The sequence below is a fragment of the Olea europaea genome, unplaced genomic scaffold, assembly GCF_002742605.1.
Source record: "Olea europaea var. sylvestris unplaced genomic scaffold, O_europaea_v1 scaffold2329, whole genome shotgun sequence".
Classification (NCBI taxonomy): Eukaryota; Viridiplantae; Streptophyta; class Magnoliopsida; order Lamiales; family Oleaceae; genus Olea; species Olea europaea.
In genome coordinates, this window is record NW_019241397.1 from 38,327 (window position 1) to 65,084 (window position 26,758).

A 26,758-nucleotide genomic window follows, 5' to 3' on the forward strand; every position below is an offset into this window, starting at 1 on the left:
AACATTTTTACAAATGTGATATCACGTGAAATTTCCTCATATATTTTAATTATTATGTTAAAATATTTATATACAAATGCACGTTTTCTCCAACAGCGACCTCTTGATTTCATATTGTAATGATATACTTTCCATTGACAAAATCCGAGCTCAGATTTTGTAATAAATTCATTCTTACAAAATTCAAGGCTAAATTGCTACAATAGCATAAATGTGTAGGTTACAGCATACGAGGGGACCTATAAATCAACAAAATAGTGGAGAAATGCAAGCTCGATCTGTCTAGTCCCCTCACTATCGTATTCGCGCCATCGCATTGATTCCAGTAAAGATCAAATCTTTCAATTTGTTATCTGATTCTAAGTGATTGAGAATTTATTCGTGTTTTATGTGTTAACTCAGATACTTGTTTGATGTTATTGAATTTTAAGTAGTGCGTAATGTTGATGGTCTATTTTGAAGTGGATTGTTTACGTTTTTGGTTGATTTTATTTGTGATTCTGGTTTTTAGCCTGAAATGGGTCTGCAACTCAAAGGGTTTTACAGCGGATTACGAACTCATGATTGTTGACCAGAGAATTTTGCTTTTTTATGTTGTTGGGACTGGGATGGAGGGTGTAAATAATAAATAATTTTGCGTACTTGTTAACTGTGGCATTATATTTGGAATTCTCATGTTACTGATATTTTGTTTGGTGCAATGGATTTTTGAATTTATTTGATTTATATGATACAATTATGATTCTCCTTTGCAATTTTCCTTTTGCTCAGATTTGTTTATTTATTTATTTTTAATTTGTATTTTTTTTCCTCATCAAAGAAATGACACTCTTATGCCATTTATTATTAGATTTTAATTGGTCGATCTGAAGTTCTGCTACTATGTTACTTTTGAACTTTTATCAGCTTTTTTTGTTCGAAGCTTTGAATTTTATTTTGTTTCTGCTATATCAAAGTGGGTTTCAGTTTGTTGTTTTTTATGTTTGTTTTCAGTAGTTTTAGTTTCGCCTCTTGCTACGTAGGTTGAGATGTTGAATGTTTGGAATTTATTTTCTCCACTTTTCTTTTACAAATTTTTTATGAGGGTGTTTTTGTTCTTCTGCAGATGATAAGTGATTGTTCAGAATTTAATTATTTTCAATTTTATGTTAGATTGATTCACAGTAGTTATAGAATTAGTCTATTTTTGTACCACTTATACAGATTTAGATTTAGGTACTTGTTCGTTGTAATTGATATGATAAAAATCCTTAATTGACTACAAATCTTGTTAAAGAACTGCTTTTGTATTTTTAATGCTTTTGTCGTATCTGCATTTTGGTAGCTTCAGTTTCAAGCATTTTTTAATTCTGCAATCTTTTTCTGGCATATTAGTTGTGCATGAGAAATGGCATTGTTGACATTGATCTATTCTGGAAAGATGATATCTTCATACTTGCATTTTAATGACAAATAATTGCAAGATGCAACTTTTCATGACTTTCTGCTAATACAAGGTAACTTGGAAGTAGTGTATAATAAAGGTTTATTTGACCACGAATTGATTTTGAACATGTCACCAGTCAAAAAACGAAAGCTATGACTTTAATGTATATACCCTGAATAATTAAAATTACTTTTCTAATGCTTGACTGTTGCTGTGTTTTTATGATATTGCTTCAGCATATATGCTACTGTTGAGTTTCCCAATTGGATTTGCAATGAAACCTAGAAATCAATACAAAAGAGTGAAATTTGCAGCTATAATGGTTCTTGCTATTCCAGTTCATTTGATTAATACTTCCAAATTTCATTTGCAGGTGTAATTTTTGTCAGCAGCTTATAGATTAAACATTCCCATGGCTGATTCAGAAGAAAATAATGCATTATTTCCAATTTTTATTTTGTCAATGATTGCCTTGCCTTTAGTGCCTTATACAATTCTGAAGTTATTCCGTGCTGCCTCAAAGAAAACAAAATGCATCAACTGCGAGTGTTCTGATTGCTCCAGATCAGGGAAATACCGTAAATCAGTTTTCAAACGGGTCTGTTACCTTTTGCTCATTTAACACGCTCTTTTATTTACTCTGTGGTATAGCTGTATTACAATTTTAGTTCCAATTTTATTTTTGCAGATTACGAGTGTCTCAACATGTGGAAACTTGACTCTTGTGCTGCTGTGGGTTATCATGGCTATTCTTGTTTATTACATAAAGCACATGAATAGTGAGGTACGCGCTGATCAATTCTAATCATGTTAACATGTGTAAACCAGTTTTTTTCTGAACTTGCTCCAAAACATACGGTCATGTTTATCATGTAATCTATTATGTGCTTGTATTTTCTACAATTATGGGACAATGAATTTGTTTGAGGGCAATACATTTTTTATTTTCTCAGATTCAAGTTTTTGAGCCGTTCAACATCCTTGGATTAGAACCTGGTGCTTCAGATTCTGAAATTAAGAAGGCATACAGGAGACTTTCTATACAATATCATCCTGATAAGAATCCGGACCCAGGTTCATCTAATTATGTAGTTCAGATATGATATTTTAAGTTCAAATGATGTAATATGGAAACCTTGTTCTGCCTGACAGAAAGTTGCCCTTGATTATGATTATTTTGGAATTTCAGCTGCTCATAAGTACTTTGTGGAGTCCATATCCAAAGCTTACCAGGCACTGACAGATCCAATTTCCCGTGAGAATTATGAAAAATATGGCCATCCCGATGGTAGACAGGTAAAATATCACCGGGGGGTGGAAGGAATTGTTTTCTCGTACATTTGGACAAAAGTTGAATGAAAATAAAAACTTGACATTATGATTTCTTGATTTAGGGGTTCCAAATGGGAATTGCTCTGCCACAGTTTCTTCTTAATATTGATAGCGCATCTGGTGGGATATTGTTAATTTGGATTGTTGGGGTCTGTATACTGTTGCCACTGGTGGCAGCGGTTGTGTATCTATCGAGATCTTCAAAATATACTGGAAATTACGTCAAGAATGATACACTGGGTGCCTATTTCCATTTAATGAAACCTTCCTTGGCCCCAAGGTTCGTATTACTTGCAACGTGGGTTATTATTGTCATTTCTAGCTAACTCTTACATTAATAGGATAATGCTTGGTTTAAATCCAGATATATCTGACTTTTTTTTACTTACCTGTTAAATCTTTAAGTTATTGTCTCTTTCTAGTTATTCACGAATTAGAAAAACTTGGTGAATTTAAATTAAAGATATTTAGTTTCTTTTTTAAAACTTTTTATGTTTTATTAAAATAGTCATGTGCTAATAGAAACTGAAAAATAGTTTTCTTATTCTATGCTGAATATGGTCGTGTTCCAATTTGAGTAGAGGTGAAGTTACTCAGAGTAATGTTAGCACTCCGTTCGCATAGATCCATGTCATTGCAACATTGAGAAAAAGGACTTTTTGAGAACTTTTATGAGTTCCCCTTGTTTCCGGTGAAACTTAATATTGTTGTAGTTGATTTTGTAGTGTAATACCACTGGATATATATTTTTGACATGTATTCGGCCATGATGCCTTTGATCGCAGCAAAGTTATGGAAGTCTTCATTAAGGCCGCTGAATTTGTAGAAATTCCCGTTAGAAGATCTGATGATGAACCCCTACAAAAACTCTTTATGGCAGTAAGAAGTGAGTTGAACTTGGACCTTAAAAACATTAAAAAGGAGCAGGCAAAGTTTTGGAAGCAGCACCCTGCACTTGTTAAGGTAAACTTAAGAAAGTGAACTGCATGGGTGGAGCTTTTGGTTCTGGCTGTTGCGTTTAAAACCTGAATCCTTTACTTATTATGTGTTGTTCCGATTATACTCATCTCCTCTGTATTTCTCAGACAGAATTGTTGATCCAAGCGCATTTAACTCATGAAACAGCGAATTTATCCCCAGATTTGGAGCGTGACTGCATGCGTGTGCTGGAATTTGCTCCTCGCCTTCTTGAAGAGCTTGTTAAGGTATATATTTTCAATATACGAATACATAGCCATGTGAATGCTAAATGCTAATTTTGAACCTCTCTAATATCAAATTCTATATGGTAATGTTGTTTGTCTACACTTCTGAAGTTCATTCCTATACAGATAACTTGAGATTAAATTTGGGCACATACCCACCTGTCATTGTTTTGTGTATATATTTTTAGCCATTAATAAAATGTCTCCTTTTTCTTCTTCTGATCCGTAATCTAAGCACATGGAGAACTGTAATTCTTTGGAAAGAAGAGTTGTCTTCTTATGGACATCCTAATTCTCTGATTCTGGACTCATTTGGAGATAAAAGTTATCATTTTATAAATGTATTGATTTTCTATTGCATCCAACTCAGCCGATCTTAGTTGCAAACAATATTGGCTATACTCGTTTGGGTTTTTGCCCAAATAATCATGTATGTCAACAGTTATCTTGATGGTTTCTCTATTGCAGTAAAGGTTTTGCCATTTACTTTACATATCCTTTGTTCCCAATGTTCATTAAAAATATTTAAGCGCCTCTGAATTCTTGTCTTGTCAAAGAAAGATATCAAGAATGGAGATATGGACAAAGATTTCAGAATACCAAATACGAAAATTTATTTTAAGTTACAGTAGGATGGAGATATGGACAAAGATTTCAGAATACCAAATGGGAAAATTTATTTTAAACAGAAATTATGATTTCTATATGCTAGCTTGCCAGATTGAGAAAAAGGTGAAAATTTGTGAAATGTGAATACCTCTTGCCATTGATACTCGTGTTGTGAGGCATGGCATGAATTTTTACTTTTCACAACATGATTCTACACACGTCAGTCTTCTCTATTATTTGATGTGCATTGAACTTGCCTCTTACTTCAATGAATTCTTTTGCTTACCATGAACAGATGGCACTTATTCCCCGTTCTAATAAGGGGCAGGGCTGGCTTAGGCCTGTAATAGGAGTTATTGAACTTTCACAAAGTATTGTTCAGGTATTGTTCAATGACATTTTGCAATTTATTTTTCATCTTCGGTAATAGAAAACTAAATCCATTTAACAAAAACTCTTTACTGGGGAAAAAGACTTAGCTCGTGTGGAAGAGATTTTTCAAAAAATGGTTTTTTTGAACAGTGACTTTTTGGAGAACGTAGTAAAAAGTAGGAAAAATTTATGAGGGAACATGTAAAATGTTTTTTTGGAAAAAATTAATGTTGTCGCACCTAGCGAGAATATTACCTTAAATAGTCCTAAGATTTAACTAATCAAGAATGTTAATTTACACATACATTGGACTGTGGTGCAGGCTGTTCCTCTCAGCACAAGGAAGTCCGAGGGCATTGCTCCGTTCTTTCAGCTTCCACATTTTAATGATGATATTGTCAAAAAGATAACACGCAAGGTGAGATATCTTGCCGCTTCTTTTCTGATAATTTTCTCCATGCTGGATCTATGTCAATTAGTTGTCTTAGCTGGAGAATTGGAAGTCTAAATGGTAAAATTAAAGAACAGACCAATGAGAAACCTGCAACGTAGCTGAGGAATTCCAGATAGTGATTTAAAAACAATTTGAAAATTCAGAGGATTGCCATATTACATCATCAACGATGGTTTGAAAAGTATATCCTGGTTTGACATTAGAGGAGCAGATTTTGTGTAATTATATTTTTCTGGCATAATGGGAGAGAGGAAATGCTATCCTCGAATTTCATTTTCAGGAAAAAGGTGCAATGAAGCTGAGTTGAATCATTTATGTTTCTGAATTGTTGAATATTTTCAAGAACTTAATATTGATAAGGTGATAATATGATGATAATTCTGCCTCTTATGTAAATTAGTACCGTGGTATTTTATTAATGCAGTTCAACTTAACAACCAAATTTAGTTAAATGGTAGGATTAATTGGATCCCCCCTTCTCTCTTATGGATAGTAATTTTCTGTTTTGTTCTTCTCATGATCTTTATTCTTGCACTGCTTGCAGAAGGTAAGCACGTTTCAAGAACTTCAGGAAATGACCATTGAAGAACGCGCCGTACTATTTTCTGAAGTAGCCAATTTCACTGCTTCTGAAGTGGAAGATGTGGAGAATGTACTGAAACTGATTCCTTCTCTGACAGTTGAAGTTACTTGCGGGACTGAAGGTGAGGAAGCCATACAAGAGGGTGACATTGTTACGGTTCAGACTTGGGTGACACTGAAACGTGCTAATGGTTTAATCGGTGCCCTACCCCATGCCCCCAATTATCCATTCCACAAGGAAGAAAATTTCTGGGGTTTACTCGCAGACAGCAATTCGAATAGTGTGTGGTTCTCCCAAAAGATCAGTTTTATGGATGAAGCTGCTGCAGTGACTGCTGCTTCAACAGCAATCGAGGAGAGAATGGAAGTGCTCGGAGCCAGCCCAAAGGAAACTAGCTCTGCTATAAGAGAAGCAGTTGAGAAAGTCAAGAATGGGTGTCGACTTGCAATGGGGAAGTTTCTAGCCCCAGCCGAAGGAAATTATAACTTGACTTGCTATTTATTGTGTGATTCTTGGATTGGTTGTGACAGGAAATCGAGCTTAAAACTGAAAGTTTTGAAGAGGACTCGTGCTGGCATTCGCGATGGTCAGATGACTGATGGAGGATTGATTCCTGAGGGTGGAATTGATGAAGAAGAGGAGATCGAAGAAGAGGAGGATATCGAGAGCGAGTACAGTGAAGATGAAGAAGATGCTCAAGATACGAATAAAAAGGGACGTGCCAATGGCAGAGTTCATGATAAGAGCGGTTCAGAAAGTTCCGGCTCGGACGAGGAGTGAAAAACCTTTGCTATAGTTTAATTGCAGTGATGAGATGACAATTTACCCTTTTCTAGGGTTTTAATGTTACTAAAGGTTTTGAACTTAGTTTTTTTACAACATTTCAGACTTGATTATAATTGCTAGAATTTTTATTTATTAACTTTTTATAAATTTGACTTGAAAGGGGTAATGATAGTGCATGCTTGATAAAATATAAGTGAAAGTTAAACAATTTTTATTAACTACACATTTTATGGAATTCAAAATTTATTTTACCAACTTTTCAATTACATATTTCATCAACTTTTATGATGAAGTGAGCTAGTGATGCCCAAGTTACGAGCTTGTAGAGATAGTAAGTCATGTGTAACCTCATCGCCAATGGGGTGATTTGCCGAGATGAGGTAACACTCCGCCAAACTATTTATTGCATATTATCATTTATCTCATCATGTCTTGCACAAATTGATACTTCGACTCAAAACATCATGATGTTTACCTAACCAAGAGGCCTTCTCAGGCCTATTTTTATCAAAGAACGCACATTATTTGATCGGCTCGACTCAATCGGATTGCCAGAGAATAAATGTAAGAACGCAATGTTCACATCAAAATCTTTGTACATTATTGCATCGAATCTTAACATTTCTAGAGGCTGTTACTCTTTTATTGCATGCATTCATCACATTCTTGAAGCTTTCATCCAATCAATTCTAATACATTCACTTCACTGCCCAGATTTCATGTAATTCTCATAAACCAGCTGGGCACTCAGAAGATCAACAACTGCAGAACCAACCGATTTAAACACTGTAATTTCCTCAGAACTCTTCCTCTTCGGCTTCTCCCTCTTGATCAATCCTACCAAATCGCCCGCAATTTCATCCTTGGTGATGATTCCTCTCTCGAATGCACCAACCAATTCCCCAGCTTCTGTCAGCGCAGCCTCATTATCGACAAACACTCGTCCCCTCCTTATGGCCTCATCGTCGCATTCTTTCATCGAGTTTTTAAATGATCCCACCAAATCCAGATGTGTCCCGGCCTTCAAATCCACTCCCCTCACCAATGGAATCTCTGAATTTGTAGCACAGCTGATGATATCACCCTCTTTCACAAGCTCCTCCAAATTACACCCATTGCTCTGGAAACGAACCTCTAGAAAGTCACTCTCATTGCTCATTTTCTCAGCCATAATTCTTGCCTTTTCTCCGGTTCTATTCCAAATGATCACTTTTTTGACTCCTGGCCTAACACTCAAATGAGCCCTGATCAAATGTGGCGCTAAAGAACCAGCACCAATCATCAAAAGGGTTTCCGAATCCTCTCTCGACAAATAGAACGAAGCTAAAGCCGATACACAAGCAGTTCTATAATACGTGAGTTCAGTGGCGTCGATTGAGGCCAAGGGTTGGCCAATTAGAGAATTGAATAGCATGTAAATCGCCTGCACCCCGGGTAAGTTCAGTGTCGAGTTATTGGGATAATAAGTGACTAATTTGATCCCGACGTAGGGAAGGGAAGGAGAGAGAGACCAAGAGGGCATGAGGAGGAGAGAAGATGAAGGGCTTGTTTGGTGGGCATGGCGGATGGGGGAGTGGATTGTGGGGGAGAGAGTTGGGAGAGTGGATTGGAGGTGGTGGATTAGGGATTTGTGGGTTATGAGCGACTGTAGTGTAGAAGTGGAGATGAATATTGGTGGTGTGACGGCGGCGGAGGCGGCAGGATTGAGTTGGTCTTCCTTGGTCGTCATGGAGAAGAGCGTATGAGAGTTGGAGTGACGGGGGTGTGGAGTAGGGGAAGCAGAACGTTGACTATAGCTTGCAGGTCAGTCAACTTTAGCATGTTTATAAATTATTTATAAATATTTAAATCAATTTTTATTCACGAAAAATCTACGAATATTATTTACTTAATAATTATTTATTTATAATATAAAATGTTTATAAAAACTTTCTAAACATGCTTAATTTTAAATTTTGGTACCCTGCCATTGTCCTTATTTATCGTATTTTTAAACTGAAAGAAATTGTTTAGAATTGAACCTTTGGAATTAATTGTTTCCATAATCACCCAACTTACACTATATCACAGTTTACTCACTAAATTTGAAAGTACCTCACAGTGCTCACCGAACTTTATCCGTTTGCACTAGGGGTGGGCATTTTAACAAGAATCAAATCTCCCGAACCGAAATTGAACCAAAACCAGAAGTTCCGCTTCGATTCTCGAAAGAAATAAATAGGAACCGAAATCGAAAATCGAGTACCGAATGGAACCGTGGGTAATCGAATAGAACTGATATTTTTATAATTTTCTATTTTTAATAATTACTAGATTGCATAAAAAAATTACAAAATTTAATATTTATAACTTAAACACTAAATAGACTACTCAATTCAGTCCAATGAAAATGTCCATTCCAAAGCTTTTGGCCCATTTTAATTACCTAAGTCCAAATATGTTTATCTTGTCCAAAAGCAATTTAAATATAACATAATACCAAACCTGTAAAGATAATAACCCATTTTTCCCCTTTCAATCACTAGAATCTCTTGCCACCATTCTTTCCCAGTTCTCTCTTTGCATTCCTTCTCGTCAACATTACTCTTGCTACAATAGTTTCATCTATTGCACCGACAACACAAGTAATTCTTGTAACTCTTGCAATACATACTTATTTTTTCCTATTATGTTATCTTCAAGTTTTTATTTGATTTTTTCTTGGGTATTGATATGATTCCTTCAAAAATTTCTATTTTTTTAGGTCACCATTTTTTCTTGACTCTTTATGCTGGTCTTATACTTCTATTAAAGTTCTCTTAAATTCTAACTAGTTTTTAATGCTCTTTTAAGGCTGGTTTTATTAATTTTTTGTGCAACTTCTAATTCATTAAGGCTTTGTTTATGTCTCGAATGATTAGTCCATTAATGTCAGTTACTAAATCTACGACCTAATGGATAGTTTGTGAATAATTCGTCTAATTACATAATTGGATTTACTAAATGTGTATTAAAAAAATGTTATGGGTAGAACCGAACCCAAATCGGAACTGATGGTTCAAGTTTGGGTCCAATAATTATGTGGAACCAAATTGATCTATTTACAAAATACCCAAAACATAATGGTTGACTCCGAGTATTGAAATACCTGGGCTGACCCACGCGACGCCCACTCCTATTTTGCACTTCATTCATCATCCTCAAATATCCTTTAACTTATTCGCTGACATGGTTAACGAAAATCTGATGTAACAAGCTACGATCGTTAAAAAATTTACAATTCAACCAAACTATTGGTTCGTTACTCATACAACATACAATTAGTCACCATTTACTTATCGATCTTCAAAATGTTTCCTAATAGTCACTCATCTTTAAAATGTTGCACTCCATCCATTATATTTCGTTTCATTCGTTGCTAATGTTCGCAAAGAAATTTCAACTTGGTAAATTACAAGTGTTAAAAAAATTATAACTCAACAAAAACTATCAACTTACCAAAATCACCATATGTGAAACGTGACTTCCATGACCCCATAAACTTCTTTTAAATCCAATAAAACGTCCTTGATGATTCTTTTAGAAATATCTTTTTTTTTTCAATTCGAACGTTTACGATTCAGAAAATAAGTTTCAATCCGAGGCTAAAAATTTGAAGTATAACTTGTTCAGTTGGATATTCATTTGTGAAAATGCTTTGTCTATATTACACCATTTATCTTTTAATTGCGTTGAATTGATCATATGTGATCTTCAATCATCGTTTTGTATTTTGATCATACTTTATCTATTTTCACCATTTTCTCGTTCATTGTCTCAAATTCCATCAATTTTTACATAACAAACGCAATATATATAGAATTAAGCCATGATTCATTAAAATGTCCAACAAATACTCTAATTTAAAAGCCTATATAAGTGTAACATAATGCACTTATCACTAGATTTTTTTGGGTTGAAATTAGGGACGCTTTATTGGGTTTTAAAGAAGTTTATGGGGCTTGAATGTCGAGTTTCACATATGGTGATTTTTGTGAGTAGATGGTTTGATTAAGTTGCAATTTCTTTGATGATTGAACTCACCATTGGAATTTGTGTACAATAAATTAGCAATGAATTGAACGAAATGGCAAATAATGGATAGATTGCAACATCTTAAAGATGAGTGACCATTGGAAAGCATTTTGAAGTTCGATGAATAAACTATAACATAGTTTAAGTTGGATGAATAACGAAACAATGTTTTGGCTAAGTTGTAATTTTTATAACGGTCGTAACTTCCCATGTCAGATTTTCGTTAGCGACGTCAGCAAATAAAGTAACAATTTTTTTAAGGTGACGATGAAGTGCAAGTGGACAAAGTTCAGTAAGCACTATAAAGCATTTTAAAGTTTAATAAGTAAACCATGACCTTTTAATAAGTTGAATGATTATTGAAACAATTAACTCGAACCTTTAAAAGGGGATGACAATTTACCTGGGTTGAGATGATAGCCCACAATTAGATGTGTTCAAATTGTTTTTTGCTTAGTTGTTAATGAAATTCTGTCAAGTATAAATCTGGCATAATGTTCTGGCAATGTAGCACAATTAACATGATAAAATGATGGTAACGGTAGTATTTTGATTCATTAAGGTTAAAAGGTTTTCTCCCTAAATTTATTCTGGCATAAATGGACATAATTACGCCACCATCATGTGGTAGATATTTGAGCCCTATTTTTCTATCAAAATACATTTTTCAATAGTGATTTGATCTCATTTCAATTACACATTTTTAAATAAAATAATATTACATATAAATCCCAAATATTTCCTTATTATTTAACCACGCATTCTCCATTATAAAACTATTGCAAAATATATTTTTTGAAAAAGAAATGGGGCTCAAACAATCCGCTATTATGGTATGATATTGTTTCAAATAGATGAAATTTGAAATCAAATCGAAGTTTAGGTTACAAATTCAAGTTTGTAACAAGATATGTAGATTACAATTTCATCATCTTAATTTAATTTTTTTTTTTTTTGTTTCAATTAGATTCAAGACTATAAGTCCATTGGAGTTTTTATTTTCTATTTTTTTAAGTTAACAATATAGTTGTTTGGCTACATGGATTGCTGTTGTTGGATACTTTGATAGTTTGGATTGAAAACTTAGATAAATATTGAGTTTGCTCTAATTAATTTCAAATTTAATTGTTGAGTCTTTTTAAAGGCTTCAAATAATTGTCAATTATTTATTTTGAATATTTTAAATTATTGTTTGAAATATTAACATTCAAACAATCATGACATATAATTTTATTTGTAATATCGCTTGTATAACTAAGAATAGATGGTATTTTATCAAAAAACCCATTATTTAATTTAAATTTAATTAATCTAGAAAGGGAGGTACATAATAATTAAAAGGTATGATATTTATGGTGGATATTTGATGAATGATCTTTATATTTTAAATTATTTCACAAGTAAAATATATATTACTTCTTTAAACTATAAGAAACAAAAGTCATACAATACAAGAGTGATATACATATATGGTATATTAGAATTGGACATATCAACCATCAATTCGATCGAGGTCGAACCATTGTCAATTTGTTATTCTTGTTTGAAAGGTAAGATAACCAAGAAATCTTTTTTGGCAAAAGGATATAGAGTGTATATATATATATATATATATAGTGGACCCATGAGTACACCTACGAGAGGGGATTATTAGCTAAAGAGTATCGCATTTAGGTAAAAAAACATTTGAATAAAAGTATAAAATATTTTCAATCAAATCGATGTATCAAATGTCTCTCGGGAGAATCCAAAGATTGCTTAATAGAAAATGATATAATTTCTCAACCAAGTGTTCCTGGTACACCCAATAAAATGTTGTTTAAAAAAATAAGAAATGTGATAATTTTAGATATGCTTAAGCTAAAGATAAGTTTTTCAACTTTATCTGTCTCATTTTCGGGATATACACTGGTTATACCTGTATATATTCCAATGTATTAAAATCGACTCAGTCCGATCGATTCAATTGATAGGATCGAGAACCAAATCCAAAATTGAGCAAATCATGCCCGTTAACTAACTAGCACAAAAATCGCTCATAACCAGTCAAATCGGTTGGTTTAATCGTGAACCGGTGCCGATAATACAAATTTTTAATTTAAAAATTTTGAACTTTTTTATTATGGGCCTCGTACACTATAATTATCAAAGGCCCATAAACGAATTTTGAATGGAATGCTCATTTTATAGATGCACTTCTCTCAAATAATTTTATAAACTTTCAATATGAGATAGTGGTATTACAGATGCACTTCTTTCAAGAGTTTTTATAGACTTTTAACGTGAGATAGTGGTATAGCAAAAAAAGATTAAAATGTCCATCAAAACTATTTTCCAAGCCAAATATATGATTTTGAAAATCCCAACTAACTAAATTGTAATATCCACTCCAATATTTTAAATTATTTAATTTTCAAATTTAACTTAAATTACACTTGACAATGACTCTCATTAAAAAACATTGATTTACTTGAATTATTAAAATGAAAATTAAAAGATTATTGATTTCATAGTATTTTATTGTTTGTGTGTATTTTATTTATTTATTGCATTCAGTTCAATCTTGATTTGACTCTGGTTTAACCTTTTGACCTTTTATCCTTCACCTTTTTTGTGTCTATGTCCAGATCGATTTTCAAAACACCAATATATCCTTAATTCCTTTTAAAATCGTTCTCAAGACTTGGAATTGTAGAATGGGCACAATATAAGCTTGTGTCACATCCAAATTTGGGATGTTAGGCTCATATGTTAAAAGGAAAGACAAAAAAGTTGAAGTTTAGGTCTGAAATATACCTGTTTGTAGGATATCCTAAATGTACCATGGCATATTATTTCTATAGCCTTCTAGAATAAAGGTCTTTGTTTGCACAAATTCTACTTCCTAAAGTATAAGTATATTAATGGAGGCCAATTCAACAATAAAGTTGTTTTGAAAGAACAGAGTGGGTACAATCCCACGTAATCGATTCATGAAACACATCCTGGTGGGCAATACATGGTGTCAATATTACTTATACAATGTGATTTGAATGAGAGAGATGGATTTGTCATGTAATCTCATAGATCAAGAAACATTAAAGGTAATGAGGAGGTAATGGAGTCATCTGATGGCGATACTAGCATGGACGAAAACGTTCTAATTTCAAATGATGCCATAGTTCAAGATCCATTGCCCCTCTAGAAAATGTCAGAAGGTCATCAAGCAACCTTCTAAGTACTTATTGGTTGGATAGTCCAAATATGCAGTCTCTATGAAAACATGTGGACGATTCAACTTCATATTCATTTGATTCAATTTGTTAAATTGATTTGCAAATGTGATTTTACATTAGCTTAGTTTATTATTCTTTGTTTTCTACTCTCTTTGTTGTGTAATCCATGGAGGTAAAGACTCGTGTCTTCCTCTTTGTATTCATTTAAGTTGATCATCAGGGGCGATTGTAAAGGGAGACTACATCTTAGTCCCCCTCAAATTAGGCATTATTCTTTTGTTTTTTATAAAAATAGCTTTTTTATGTTTAATTTTTTTTTGCGTATTAGCCCGACTGAAAATATTATAGCTTGGTCTTGAATCCAATTCCGAATCCGTCCATGTTGATTATGCTATAATCCATTGCCTTACTTTTAATTGATTTTACTAAACTACCAACAAAAATTTCAAAAACAAGTTGCTTTTTTATGAAAATTATAAACAAAAAGATATTTATTTATTAAAATTACTATCAAAATATGTTTACCATAGTCACAAAAAAATAATAATAATAATAAAATAAAATAAAAATTAAAAATCCTAAAATTTACTCGTAAGCTTAACCAAACATGCAACTGTATATAAACTAGATACTCTAAGCTCCCGTCTGATTTTCATTATTTGCCCACAAAAATATTTTTCATTATTTGCCCACAAAAATAAAAAATATCATCGTTATTTATTACATTAAATTATTATAGTGAATTGTATAATGATTATATTTTTCATTTTCATTTTTACAAAAATGGAAATTATATCATTCTTTTTGCTCGAATTTTGACGGGTTAACCGCCGAATTTTAACTGTTAACTACTTCAGTTTACTGTTCCGGTTTCTCGTTTGATCCACGCTCTACTTTTTGTCGAACAGCGTGATTTTAATTTTTCTTTGGTGGTCGTGCAAATGGTTCTGGAAATTGTATAATTTGCATTTATTTTGAGTTGTATAACTAAAATTCTTTAAATTTTTTGAAATATAAGCTTTCTGTTGATCGATTCCTTGTTTCTGATATCTGGGTTGATGATTCTGGTAGTGATCCAAAAGCTCCCCAGCGGATTCTTGATTTGATAATTTCTTTAGCTTGTTGAATTTGAAGTCAGATTTGGGGATATTCTGTTCGGGTGTGATCAATCATTCATAGATAACCCATAATTATGTCCTTATCCTTCTGTAATGAAAGTCTTCAATATTTGGTTATTTTAATTTGATGTTTGCACATAGCATTCTGTAACATCGCTCACCTTAGATGAAAATTGTGCAGATTTATCGCTTGAAAATGCTTACTTTGGCCAATAATAATTATAAAAGGAAAACAAAAGGAGAAATGATATATGCCTTCATTGCATAATATCCGCACTATAATCTACGATCTGTTGGTCGACATAATTCCGATAGATTGCATAATCTTAGGGTAATAACTCTGTGAATGATGACATACTGGTCCAAAAATTGATATGTTGCTATATTGACCTATTACTTGTTTATCATGCCAAGTGTTTGCGCTCTATTTGCCGTTGATTATAATCTTCAATATTTTTTTTTTTTGTTTATGTTGATGCATTTATCAGTTTGTTAATTGGATGAATAAGTAAAGAGAGAATGACGCAGACCTTTCAATACAGCCAGATTGAATTCTTTCGATATGATTTTAAACATTCAAATGCCTGTAGCAATTATGTAGTATAATAATCTTTTGTTTCGTCTCATTTTCCTTGTCAATTTATATCATGGCCAGTGGCATGAGTTATTCGTTTAACATTACAACATTGGTAGAGGTTTTAAAAGACGATTTTGACGTATTTTTTCTATGTTTTATCCACATCTTCACAAATTCTTTTTGGAAAAGAGAAGATCCATGGGCTTCTCTTGGAAGTTTTGCATTTCAGCTGCTCCCTGCATATTAACTTTCATGTTGTCTTGCCATTGTGAACATGTTTCTATAATTATTAGTCCTTGTAAAATATACACGAGAATGTCGTTTTGGTTTAACAATTGGATTTAATTTTTCATATACGCTGCATGCTATCTCTCTCTTTAGAATCTAAGATAGCATATACTTGTAAGTTCTTTTATATATTTAAGTCCCACAACTCATTATTGATAATCATTTCTCCTCTCCTCTCCTCTCCTCTCCTCTCCTGTGTTGCTTTCATTCAGATTTTTTTCTCTGAAGTCTCTAAGTCTTATAAATTCTTTAACTGTTTGCTTCTAGTTGATTCACTAAGTTGACAATACATATCATAATTTTTCTGCATACCCAATTCATTTGACACTACAATGAAAGATGAAATCACTCCATGTTGTGAATCTGAGTGGTGGATTAATCTTGTGATATCTTTTGCCCTTGTTGCATTTGCTAGCATCACATCTGGTCTCAGTCTAGGACTCTTGTCGCACAGCAAAGTTGATCTTGAAGTTCTCATAAAGTCTGGAGTGCCTCGAGACCAAAAGAATGCTGGTTAATAGACAATTATTTTTATTCTTGCCATTAGGCATGATTTTATAGAACTCTACTTATGGCTTCAGTCATTGCTCTTGTTATTTGCAGCAAAAGTTTTGCCTATTGTTAAGAATGAAATCTTACTCTTGTGTACACTGCTCATTGCAAAATCACTGGCGATGGAGGTTGGTTTAGGTTCCACACAGTGTTATGAGAACGTTTGGCTAAGGTTAAAATTAAGTAACATTTTACCACCACACTTGTTTAAATAAGTTACTTTTTTCTTAAGTTTTAAGTAAAAAGTTACTTATGTTGAAAGTAAATATTACCTTTATGTCAAAATAAGTAAAAAAATTTGATTAGCCAAACACGCTCTACATCTTTCCCAGTAAATAATCTCTCACTTTTTTGTGTTTGCTCTTACTAATAGAAAGCTCATTTTATTAAGGCTCTTCCCATATTCCTGGATAGAATACTCCCATTCTGGAGTGCTATACTGGTCTCGATGAGTTTTGTAGTGGCTTTTGCAGAGGTATCCTATTATTATTAGTATTAGTGTCATTTATTGCTGTTTACTGAGAGGAGAAGTAAAATGTAGTTTTATTTACTTACTCAATTATCTACATGACTTAGGTGATCCCTCAAGCTATATGCTCAAGATATGGACTAAGTTTAGGTGCTAAGTTCACCCTTTTTGTTCAAGTTCTGCAGTTCATTTTGTTCCCAGTATCTTACCCAGTTAGTAAGGTAACAATCTGAATTCATGATCATTTCAAGTTTTTGCGGTTTAAGTGTTGATATATCTGATTTGATTCTTGAAATAAATAGTGCTTAACTGAGGCTCGGTGAAGAAACTAATTCCATCCTCTGCTAAATAATCAACTTGCAAAAATGTTGAAGGAATGATCTTGCCTGTTTAATAATGTGACTGTATTGAGTGTCAAAATTCATCATTATACTTTCAATATAAAAAGAGAAGAAGATTACTGCACTTTCCAACATCATTGGGATCTTGATGAAAGTTATGACATATTTTTAAGCTTTTTACATGGCAGGTACTAGACTGGCTTCTCGGGAAAAACCATTCTGCAATTCTAAGAAGGGCAGAACTAAAGACATATGTAGACTTGCATGGAATTAAGGTTTTGTATTTTTAATAGTCACTATTATCATTCTTTCAATGTTTTTCCTCTCTCGCCTTTCTTGGTTGTGCATTGGGATAATTCAGTCCAATTTCATGTAATAGCTCATAATATTGATAGAGTAACATAAAGGTAAATCAACTAATTGCCTAAAATTTTGAAAAAAACTCCGATTCTACTCTTGGAAGTTTAATTTTGAACGTCCTAATAAAATACAAATGAGTATGCATAGATAGTTAGTGTAAACTTATAAGGATGTTAATGTGAAATAAGAAGAGTTATAATATAATTCCCGAAAAAGACATTCAATCTTGTGCTACAACTTCTAACGTGACAAGCACACAGTATATAATTTGAAGAATTAGAAGAGCTAGCTTTATATTCATTTAATGCACGGGATTTCCCATATATATATATATATATTGACTACTAGGTAGCGACTTGATACATTTATGAACAGACTGAACAAAATGACTAAACTGTGACAAGATCAAACATTAGGGACTGAAATGCTTAAATTGGAAAATGTTTTAGGGAGTTAGACTTTAAAGAAATTTGAAGGACTGTTATTGTGATTTATCCTTGGCTCAATTTCTCAGGCAGGGAAAGGTGGAGATCTTACAGATGATGAAACAACTATTATAACTGGAGCAATGAACATGACACAGAAGACTGCCAGAGATGCTATGACACCAATATCTCGAACTTTTTCACTTGACATAAATTCTAAACTTGACTCGTACGTATCTTGCACCTTTTTATGACTTATTTGTTAAGGTAGACTGTATTTTTATTATAAGGAAAAAGAAGCTAAAATCTTGTTAATTCTAGTGTTCAGTAATCGTGTAATACTACTTACAAAATCATGCCTCCAGTGCTACTTTCGTAAACCGACTGACTCTAAGAATCATTATTCTTCTTTCATTAGGCACACCATGGGGATTATTGCAAGCAAGGGACATAGTCGCGTACCTATTTACTTGGATGATCCAGCAAATATAATTGGTCTCTTTTTGGTATGCATTTTTTTCGTGTTATGGCTATAACTGATCCTTCTGAAGACTGTAATATCTGGATCTGAATTGATGCATTATAGTTCTTGTTCTTTTTGTTTGAATCCAATTATTCTGTAATCATTTCCACTGTGTAAAGGTTTGACAGTTATCTCTCTTTTTTCAATGCTTCCCTAAAGTAAAGCCAATGTTCATGTAAATATTTGTGTATGTTTCTGGATTTAGATAAAGAACTTGATCTTCTATCATCCTGAAGATGAGACACCCATCAAAGATATGACTATCAGGAGAATTCTCAGGTATTGTGATCATTTATCAAATTATATTTATGAAGCTCTGACCTGAAGTGTATGTATGGTACACAGTATTTGACAGCACAAAGAACAAAATTTTCAATTTTTTTTTTCTAATTTAATATTGTTTAGTATTATGAAATCCACCAAACATGGCTGAAGAGTTTACTTAGAAGTATTAATCCATGAAGGTTCTGAAATTGAGCTTCACAGCTGACTTTTCATTTTCGTGTTTAACAAACTGCTATTGATAGCTCGACTTGTTTGAACAATCATTCATTGTAGGGTATGCGACAATTGGCCACTGTATGATGTACTAAAGCTTTTTCGAAAGGGCCATGGCCACATGGCTGTTGTTGTTAAGTCTGAGACAGACACAAAAATAACATCTAAAAGGGCCGAAGATGGTGCTGATTTGACAAGTATTAATATTATTCCAGATTCAGAACCTACAGAAACAGATGGGATAGGTAATTTATAGTCTCAAGTTAAAGAGTCCTTGTCTCATAATTGTTAACCATATGGAAATACTTCCATATGCTCAGTAATGCTGTTTCATTTTCCAGATTGAGGGTAAGCAAGAAAACGGATATATGCTCTTAAGCTTATAAGTCAAAGTTGGGTTCCACCTTTGTGTAGGCAGTTTCCTGTGTTTGTAAAGTATTACTACAATTCTGATGGTAGACTACTTTTCAGGAATTAATCCTCCATTAGGTGAAAAAGAGCTTCTAAATAACTCCTCTGTTTATCACGGAGATGGTGAAATTCAATCTCATTCATTGGACGACGGGATGAAGAAATCACATCTCCCTCTGTTTTTAAATAAATGGGAGCAAGAACGTGGACAAATTTCAAATGAAGAGTTGGAATCTCTTAAAGGTAAATACATAGATGAGGAGGTCATTGGTATTGTAACAATGGAAGATGTCTTGGAGGAACTTCTACAGGTAAAGTTTTGTGAATTATAGTCAATTATTGAAACAATTGCCTAATTGCATAGTCATTCGCCTTCCCATTTTCATATTGAAATACTGCTCTCCAGGAAGAAATACTGGATGAAACCGATCAGCATGTTGAAATCCACAAGTGAGTGGAAGAATTTCTACTGCAATATTGGCATGTTTGGCAATATGGATTGGATGTTATACTGGCTAGTATTGAAGTAGAAAAAGAAACTAAAATCTTATTAACTCTTTAGTACGGTCTAAGGCCACATACGAAATCTGCACTACGTGATTAGCAATTGATCTGGTGGTAACGATGTGAATTTTGATTTTATTCTCAGAATCAGAGTCAAGTTTCTATCTTCAAGAAGATCTTCATCTGCTTCTACTGGATTGGCTTCAGTCTCACAACTTTATTGGAGAACTCCTGCGACGTCTCCTTCTTCATACTATCATACTCCTGTAATCAGCTCTCCAATCCCTTCTTATATCCCGTCCCCTTATACTCCGAAACTGTCTTCTTCTCCTGCAAAGCCAAGTTTGAGTTTTTCAAGATCTATAGGTTCTCTTGGCAGCTCATCATCCTCTCATCAGGTATATATTTAAAATGGTAGATAAAAAATATGTTATGCGTGATGAATTTTTCTGTCATTTTCGTTTACCTGTTTCAGCTTAATATTAGTACTCTGCACTGAGAAGATTAGTAATAGTACTCATCTAATATTTATCTTATCATTTCATCCAAGAGTTGTATAATCTGTCCCATATCAATAAAGTTCCAGGAGTCGGTACATTTTTTGGGGTCTTGTGGGGGTGGAGTGGAAATCTGCATGTGCCTACTAGAGGAGGGGATTGAATGGGATCTCTGCCTCGTCTTTTGATAGAAAAATTAGAACCAGAGGAGTAATACCAACACTTAAAAAGAGTTTGTCTATGGTACTACAATCATGCTACGTGGCCAGACAGTGACAGAATTTTTTTTCCAGTCTACACTAGGCAGATTTTCATTAGAAGTTGGAAAAACAAAACACAAAAACACTCAATCATGAGCTGTTACATCACCCCGTTTTTCTTCCCTGTTTGAGAGGTATTTTTCAAGTTACTATTAGGTTTTAGGATTTTGTACATGTCAGTCTCATCGCCTCTTTCTATTTTCCTTGTCTCTTGGAAGATCAAACTAGCATGTCGATACAAGTGAAGTATAAGCACGTAAACATGACTAATAAAAATGGCATAAATACCATGAATAAGAAAGTTCTTGGTTGTCATCTTTTTATATATTTTGAAGCTCTAAAAAAAAATAATAATAAATAAAATTCTTGCTGATACTGTTTTTGCAGTTTCCTTCAATTTCTTTCTCTTAGATAGATGAGCTCATTAAATTTCTGTTTTTGCAGTTTCCTTCAATTTCTCGCCACTTCTCAAGTTTATCACGCGAGAGGTTTTGATAGGCAGTCGATGCATTACTGTACTATGTCGAGATACTCATCAGCCGAAGGCAAACGAAGTATGCAAGCATTGAAATCGTACATTTGACCACTGTCCCTCCTGTTTTGAATCTGCCATGTAACGGACGAATTTCTTGTTACGAATGATCAATGTTTATGATTATATATTCAAGTACCAGTACATGAATTCATGTTGATGCAAACTCGCAGTTATTATATATATTAGGATTATTCCATATGTACCGAATGGAGCCCCTTCTCACAGTGCATGCAGGCCTCACCTGAATTTAAAAATGCTGACATGTGATTCACATCCTTATTGTGAGTAGTAAGCAAAAGATTCGATAAAAAAATTTGATACATGTTACATTTTTCTATATATTAATCATTTCTTCCCTTTGTAGGTGGGTTTGTCTGACAATAACTCGAAGGGACCTTTTTTCACAAAAAAAAAAAAAAAAAGTCGAGGTGGCTTGGTCGACTTTTACACTTGATATCGAACATGGCTTTTTGTTTTTTAGCCCAACACTTATAAAATATTGTCAATTGAATCCTGTAAATCAATCTGGCCCCTATACACGTGGCACGATAGCATTCTCTAATAAAGTCGGGAATTTTTGTGCCATGGGCTGTCTGTCACCTGACAAAAATTAAAATAAATATTTTTGTTTGTTTATAAATTATAATTCGGCTATTGCCAAAACGTGCCGGCTGGGTGTCTACAGCCTGCAACGCAAGTGTCAATTTAGAATTGGAGAAAATGAAAGGATGCTGCCGGCTTGAAATAAATTTCCATCTAAGGGCATCTCCAATAAAGAACCTGAGGTTACATCAGATTTGGTGTTACACGAAATTTGATGAAGACTGTTGGATATGGTTTTAAACCAAATTTTATTTTAAATTCTTTAATTAAAAAGTATATTATAAATTAAAAATTTTATTTAATGAACTAAAATATTGTATTTATTAATAAATTAAAAAAATTAATGAAATTTGTTGTATCAATAATTATCACTTATTATTTTATTAGAATGTTACAAATAAGAGTCTGTTTGAACTCCGTTTTTGGCTAAGAATGCATTTCGAAATAGTAGGTTCATCGATAATGTGGTTAAAAAATAAGACAAACTTTTGGATTTGCTTGTTAGCTTGTGTGGTTGAAAAGAAAAGAAAAAAATATATTTTGAAAATAATGGGGACTAAACAAAGGCTTTATGTTAAATAAAAATAACCATTACGTTCACATAATTATAAATCAATTAAAATTTATTAATTTTAAAATATAAAAAAAGAATATAGATGAAATAGATATTTGTTATAAAGGGGAATGGAGGCAAAAATGGGGATTTGAAAGTTCTCAAATTTGGTGTAAATGAATAGTTACACCAAATTTTACACTATTTAATCCCTCATTGGAGAGCATTTCACACTAAAATTTCTTAATTTGGTCCCACATGGGAGATGATCTTAAACCATGTCTGTGTAAGCGGTTCCGTGGTGAGGAGTTTTATCCATTGTAAATAAAATAAATAATCAACGTATAAAGTTTTGGTCAATCTTCTAGACTGACCTTTGACATGCCATATTGATCCATTGGTGGATAATAAATGTAATTCAAATGTTGAGACCCACCAAATCTTTTTTTACGGGATATTTGATTTTTAAATTTATATCTGATTTGCTATGTTATCGAATATTCGATCCGAAATATTTTGAAAATAGTAGATTCTCACCCTCAATACAAAATTTATTATAGGATATGCTAACATTATATTGAAATTTGATCATTTGGCATTCTTCATTAAAAGTTATAAAGTATAATACAAGTTTCAAAATAAAAAATAAAAATAAAATTATAGGAGTGTTTGATATGCATTTTTATGTAAAAATGCATTTTAAAATAGTAAATTGATATGAAATGTGTGGTTGACAAATAAGTAAAAAAAAATTTATTTACGTGTAATATTATTTTAATAAAGAATGTGTGGTTGAAAAGAAGAGAGAGAAAAATGCATTTTGAAAAAAAATGACTACCAAACGGGCCACATATGTAATAAATTATGTGATAATATTTTATATTATTCTAACAAATCGAATCAAATCGAATTAATATATATTCATATTTGCTCCATTTAATTAAAGGATTATTGGATTTAGATCTTATATATAGTCATGATTTTCCAAGCACGTGTTCTTAGCTTATGTTAAGAGTTTGAACTATTGTTATTTCTATAAATTTTTCCTCGAAATTCTTATAATTTTATTTTTAAGATTTTTTATTTTTTTGTCAAAATTAGTATTATCTTAGAATGCATCAATTTTGTATTTATAATTTATTTTTTGCATTATATTTTTAACTTTTATTTTATAGAATTTGTATTTGTATTTGTATTTGTATTTGTATTTTTTGAATTTTTTTAGATTTTTAAAAAATTTATTTAAAAATTGTATGTTTTGAGTGTTTTCAAAATCCTCATTGAAAAACTCAAAACGCCAAGAATGACTTTTGAATTTTATGCTCTAAATTTATCCTTATCTTTGAAAATACATTTTTAGAAATACCAGACCAAATACTTTTTCAGCATTTTGTAAAACTAAACATAGTTTGAAAACGACATATCAAACGCACCCTAACCTTTTGAAATAGATACATGACGATAAGAAAGTAATGACAAAATTTCATTACAAGTTGCATCTTTTATATGCACAGTGTAAATGTCAATTGACAAGTGACTTGATATCCTACTCAACTCAAATTATTGATACAGTTCCAAGCTAAATGAAACTCTCAAAACTTGTTTGCAAGTAAAAATCTTCAATATGACGACACAATTAGATTAAGCCCCTTTCACAATAACTTGCTCACGATTTTTTTATTCAATGTGGGGCCCCTCATTGTGACTGGACATGACAAGTTTGGTGTACAAATAGCAAAAATTACCCAATTCTAATTTCTAAGTTCCCAACCAAAAAAGAATTGTATGTACCATTTAAATAATTACTCAAATTTTTAACTAAGTCAAAAACTTAAAAATAGAGCGATGAATGAGCTTATACGTTAGATATATGTCTCCACTAATCGATGTTACTTACAATTGGCAATACTATATACTCTCGTGATCGACTGGATCATGTATATCAAAAGTTGACATGCTTACATCTGCACAAACCTCGAATAAAATTGAGCTCAATTTTTTTGCTACTAGGAGAATATATAATTCTTACACCATCTCAAGAGAAAAAACAAAAAACTAGATAAGAGTTCATTTAACAAAGATCAAAAGTTCCCACACAAACATCCAAGAAAACTCACTAATGAGGATCAAATCCTAGTTTTTATTTTAGCAAATAACACATGAATTCGGATCCTCCTCCACACTTCTACCATAATAAGCAGGTGGTGGATATTGATGATAATAAGGTTGTTGGTTATGATAATATGGATGATAAGCCGTTGGCAGATGAACAATTTCTTGTTTTGGACCATCTTTTTTCTTGTCATCTCCTTTCTTCCCATCATCTTTCTTGCCTTCTTCTTTTTTGGGCTCTTCCTTTTTCTTCTCAGGCTCTTTTGCCGGTCCGACCGAAACAATTTCTGTACCACAGAGCTTCCTCAGTTTAGCCACCACCTTAACCGGATCGATGTCACCGGTTATTGTCAGTTTCTTATCCTTCGGATCCATTGCAATTGATTCAACCCCTGAAAATTCAAGCACACACACAAAAAGAAAAGGAATGAATTAAATTTAGTTGTATTTTTCATGTCTTAAGATCTGGATTTTCTTGAACTCTAGAAATCAAACAAGCCTTTTACTCGTAAAGTCTTGTTTCGTACTGAAAAGGACTAGACGAGGAGTTGAGGATAGATTACCAGAGAGGCCAGATACTGTTTTCATTGCCTTTTGCTTTATTTTTTCATCAGCAATCTCCAATTTCAACACAACTTTCTGTAATTAGAATAACAAAAAAATCTGATTAGGAAAAACCCACCAAAAACTCAGGCTTGAAAATAAAATTAAAACAGACTAATTATGCTTAATCCATACTAAACAAGATACTCATATACTAGAACATAATATTCTTGGATTTCCTACGTGAAGATTCACTGAAGAAATAAATGAGATCCATCAAAAGTGAAAAGTGGGATTATGCTTTTAAGAATAATCAGAAGTCAGCAAAAAAAATTAAAATGGAAAGTTCAAGCATCAGAATCTGAACAAAAGCAAAGCACAAACAGATAAAATTAATAAATTAAACATGAAAATAAGCACAAATACATTAACTAACCTTCATCCTTGTTTTCTGAAACTTCGAGATCTGAGTTAAAAAGTTGCTGAAAAGAGCTGGCTTAATAAAAAGAGGAAAACGAATAAGAATATTCAGGAGATAAATCCAATAATTTTTTTAAAAGATGGACTGTCTAATGAACTTGCTCAACTGAGTTTGGAGCCGATTTTTAAAGACGAAACACTAACTGAGTCAATACGAGTCAAGATCGTAAGTCTACGGTCAACATATTCGTCCTACGTTGGTGACGAGTGACGTTGCCGTTCGGAAGATTCCTCAGTTGTCCAATCAATTTTTACAAGGGAAAATTGCACCACCGGTCCTCAACATATTTCATTGATAATTAATTGATCCTCAGCCTTTAACAATTAGTAAATTGATCGACAGTGTGTCACTGAATCACTATAGTTACACAACGAGCGTTCTGTGAGACTGATGAAAAGTGAATAAATCTATATTAAGACCTTGTTTGATTTTATTAAAAATTATCCCCTTATTTTTTCAACATTATTTTCAAAATACATTTTTTCTCTTCTTTTCAACCACACATTATTTAACAAAATAATGTTACACGCAAACTAGAAATTTTTCCTTATTTTTAACCACATTTTTCAACAATCTACTATTTCAAAATGCATTTCTACAATAAATTGGGACTCAAAAAATATTTTTAGTAAATTTTGATCAAAATTAATAAAATATATAGTTAAAAAGTTGATAAAATTTTGTAAGACTATCTTTTCCGATCTCTTAGCCTAGCCTGCCATATTAATGGATTTGGTTGATCCATAAAGTTATGAAATCATTTTGTCGAGTTCTTTCAACTTGGTTCTCTCAAGCACCATAGTATGTCGGGAAATTATTAATTTGTCATGTGGACTAACATATGTAATTAATTGTATAAAAATGCTATATTAAAGTTTAAGCATAAAATTAAAGTGATCTAATAAATGATTAAGTAATTGGGCTTACAATATCTAAATAAAGTATGGGCTGAATTATATGTGTAGAGATCGAATTCTTTTAGAATTGTATTTTACGATGAATGAAATACATATGGGAACCATATATAGGATTATGGTCTCAAATTCATAGACATCTTTTAAGTCTTTGTGTCA

General features: G+C 32.6%; 4 protein-coding genes across 11 annotated transcripts; 2 read left to right on the top strand and 2 right to left on the bottom strand.

Moving 5' to 3' along the window:
* The first annotated feature begins 93 nt into the window (after positions 1-93).
* LOC111381547 (dnaJ protein ERDJ2A-like) lies at positions 94-6,931 on the top strand. 2 transcript variants are annotated; one of them, XM_023005335.1, is made up of 11 exons: positions 94-325; positions 1,800-2,024; positions 2,115-2,210; positions 2,380-2,500; positions 2,616-2,722; positions 2,821-3,038; positions 3,544-3,721; positions 3,844-3,963; positions 4,868-4,954; positions 5,267-5,362; positions 5,943-6,931. In XM_023005335.1, exons 2-11 carry the CDS (start codon positions 1,839-1,841, stop codon positions 6,759-6,761), a joined length of 2,028 nt encoding a protein of 675 aa, XP_022861103.1. In that variant the 5' UTR covers positions 94-325; positions 1,800-1,838; the 3' UTR covers positions 6,762-6,931. The 2 variants fall into 2 exon arrangements, with proteins under 2 accessions (XP_022861103.1, XP_022861104.1); XM_023005336.1 differs by lacking the exon at positions 4,868-4,954 and having other exon boundaries at positions 95-325.
* Positions 6,932-7,143: 212 nt separating this feature from the next.
* LOC111381549 (protein SAR DEFICIENT 4) lies at positions 7,144-8,552 on the bottom strand. The gene has a single exon (XM_023005337.1). The coding sequence runs from the start codon at positions 8,494-8,496 to the stop codon at positions 7,471-7,473; it is 1,026 nt and encodes a 341-aa protein (XP_022861105.1). The 5' UTR covers positions 8,497-8,552; the 3' UTR covers positions 7,144-7,470.
* A 6,250-nt stretch (positions 8,553-14,802) lies between these two features.
* LOC111381551 (DUF21 domain-containing protein At2g14520-like) lies at positions 14,803-21,591 on the top strand. 7 transcript variants are annotated; one of them, XM_023005341.1, is made up of 13 exons: positions 14,803-16,531; positions 16,622-16,698; positions 16,944-17,045; positions 17,147-17,260; positions 17,569-17,655; positions 18,255-18,394; positions 18,584-18,671; positions 18,894-18,967; positions 19,247-19,431; positions 19,658-19,908; positions 20,004-20,048; positions 20,245-20,499; positions 21,246-21,292. In XM_023005341.1, exons 1-13 carry the CDS (start codon positions 16,351-16,353, stop codon positions 21,267-21,269), a joined length of 1,623 nt encoding a protein of 540 aa, XP_022861109.1. In that variant the 5' UTR covers positions 14,803-16,350; the 3' UTR covers positions 21,270-21,292. The 7 variants fall into 7 exon arrangements, with proteins under 7 accessions (XP_022861109.1, XP_022861106.1, XP_022861108.1 ...); XM_023005338.1 differs by lacking the exon at positions 21,246-21,292 and adding an exon at positions 21,303-21,591 and having other exon boundaries at positions 14,804-16,531; XM_023005340.1 differs by lacking the exon at positions 21,246-21,292 and adding an exon at positions 21,303-21,591 and having other exon boundaries at positions 14,804-16,531; positions 16,962-17,045.
* Positions 21,592-24,462: 2,871 nt separating this feature from the next.
* On the bottom strand, positions 24,463-25,794 carry LOC111381546 (heavy metal-associated isoprenylated plant protein 39-like). Its single transcript, XM_023005334.1, has 3 exons — positions 25,641-25,794; positions 25,225-25,300; positions 24,463-25,053 (listed from the first exon to the last, which is right to left on the bottom strand). Exons 1-3 carry the CDS (start codon positions 25,644-25,646, stop codon positions 24,695-24,697), a joined length of 441 nt encoding a protein of 146 aa, XP_022861102.1. The 5' UTR covers positions 25,647-25,794; the 3' UTR covers positions 24,463-24,694.
* Between the last annotated feature and the right edge of the window lie 964 nt (positions 25,795-26,758).

What these genes read in the sequence shown, in the direction of transcription:
- LOC111381547 (XM_023005335.1), top strand. Translation starts at nt 1,839, where the DNA reads ATGGCTGATTCAGAAGAAAATAATGCATTATTTCCAATTTTTATTTTG. An exon ending in TAAAGCACATGAATAGTGAG is followed by an intron (nt 2,211 to 2,379) that starts GTACGCGCTGAT and finishes TTATTTTCTCAG; the next exon opens with ATTCAAGTTTTTGAGCCGTT. An exon ending in GCCATCCCGATGGTAGACAG is followed by an intron (nt 2,723 to 2,820) that starts GTAAAATATCAC and finishes TTCTTGATTTAG; the next exon opens with GGGTTCCAAATGGGAATTGC.
- LOC111381549 (XM_023005337.1), bottom strand. Translation starts at nt 8,496, where the DNA reads ATGACGACCAAGGAAGACCAACTCAATCCTGCCGCCTCCGCCGCCGTC.
- LOC111381551 (XM_023005338.1), top strand. Translation starts at nt 16,351, where the DNA reads ATGAAAGATGAAATCACTCCATGTTGTGAATCTGAGTGGTGGATTAAT. An exon ending in ATAAATTCTAAACTTGACTC is followed by an intron (nt 18,395 to 18,583) that starts GTACGTATCTTG and finishes TTCTTTCATTAG; the next exon opens with GCACACCATGGGGATTATTG. An exon ending in TACAGAAACAGATGGGATAG is followed by an intron (nt 19,432 to 19,657) that starts GTAATTTATAGT and finishes ACTACTTTTCAG; the next exon opens with GAATTAATCCTCCATTAGGT.
- LOC111381546 (XM_023005334.1), bottom strand. An exon ending in AACAGTATCTGGCCTCTCTG is followed by an intron (nt 25,054 to 25,224) that starts GTAATCTATCCT and finishes TTGAATTTTCAG; the next exon opens with GGGTTGAATCAATTGCAATG.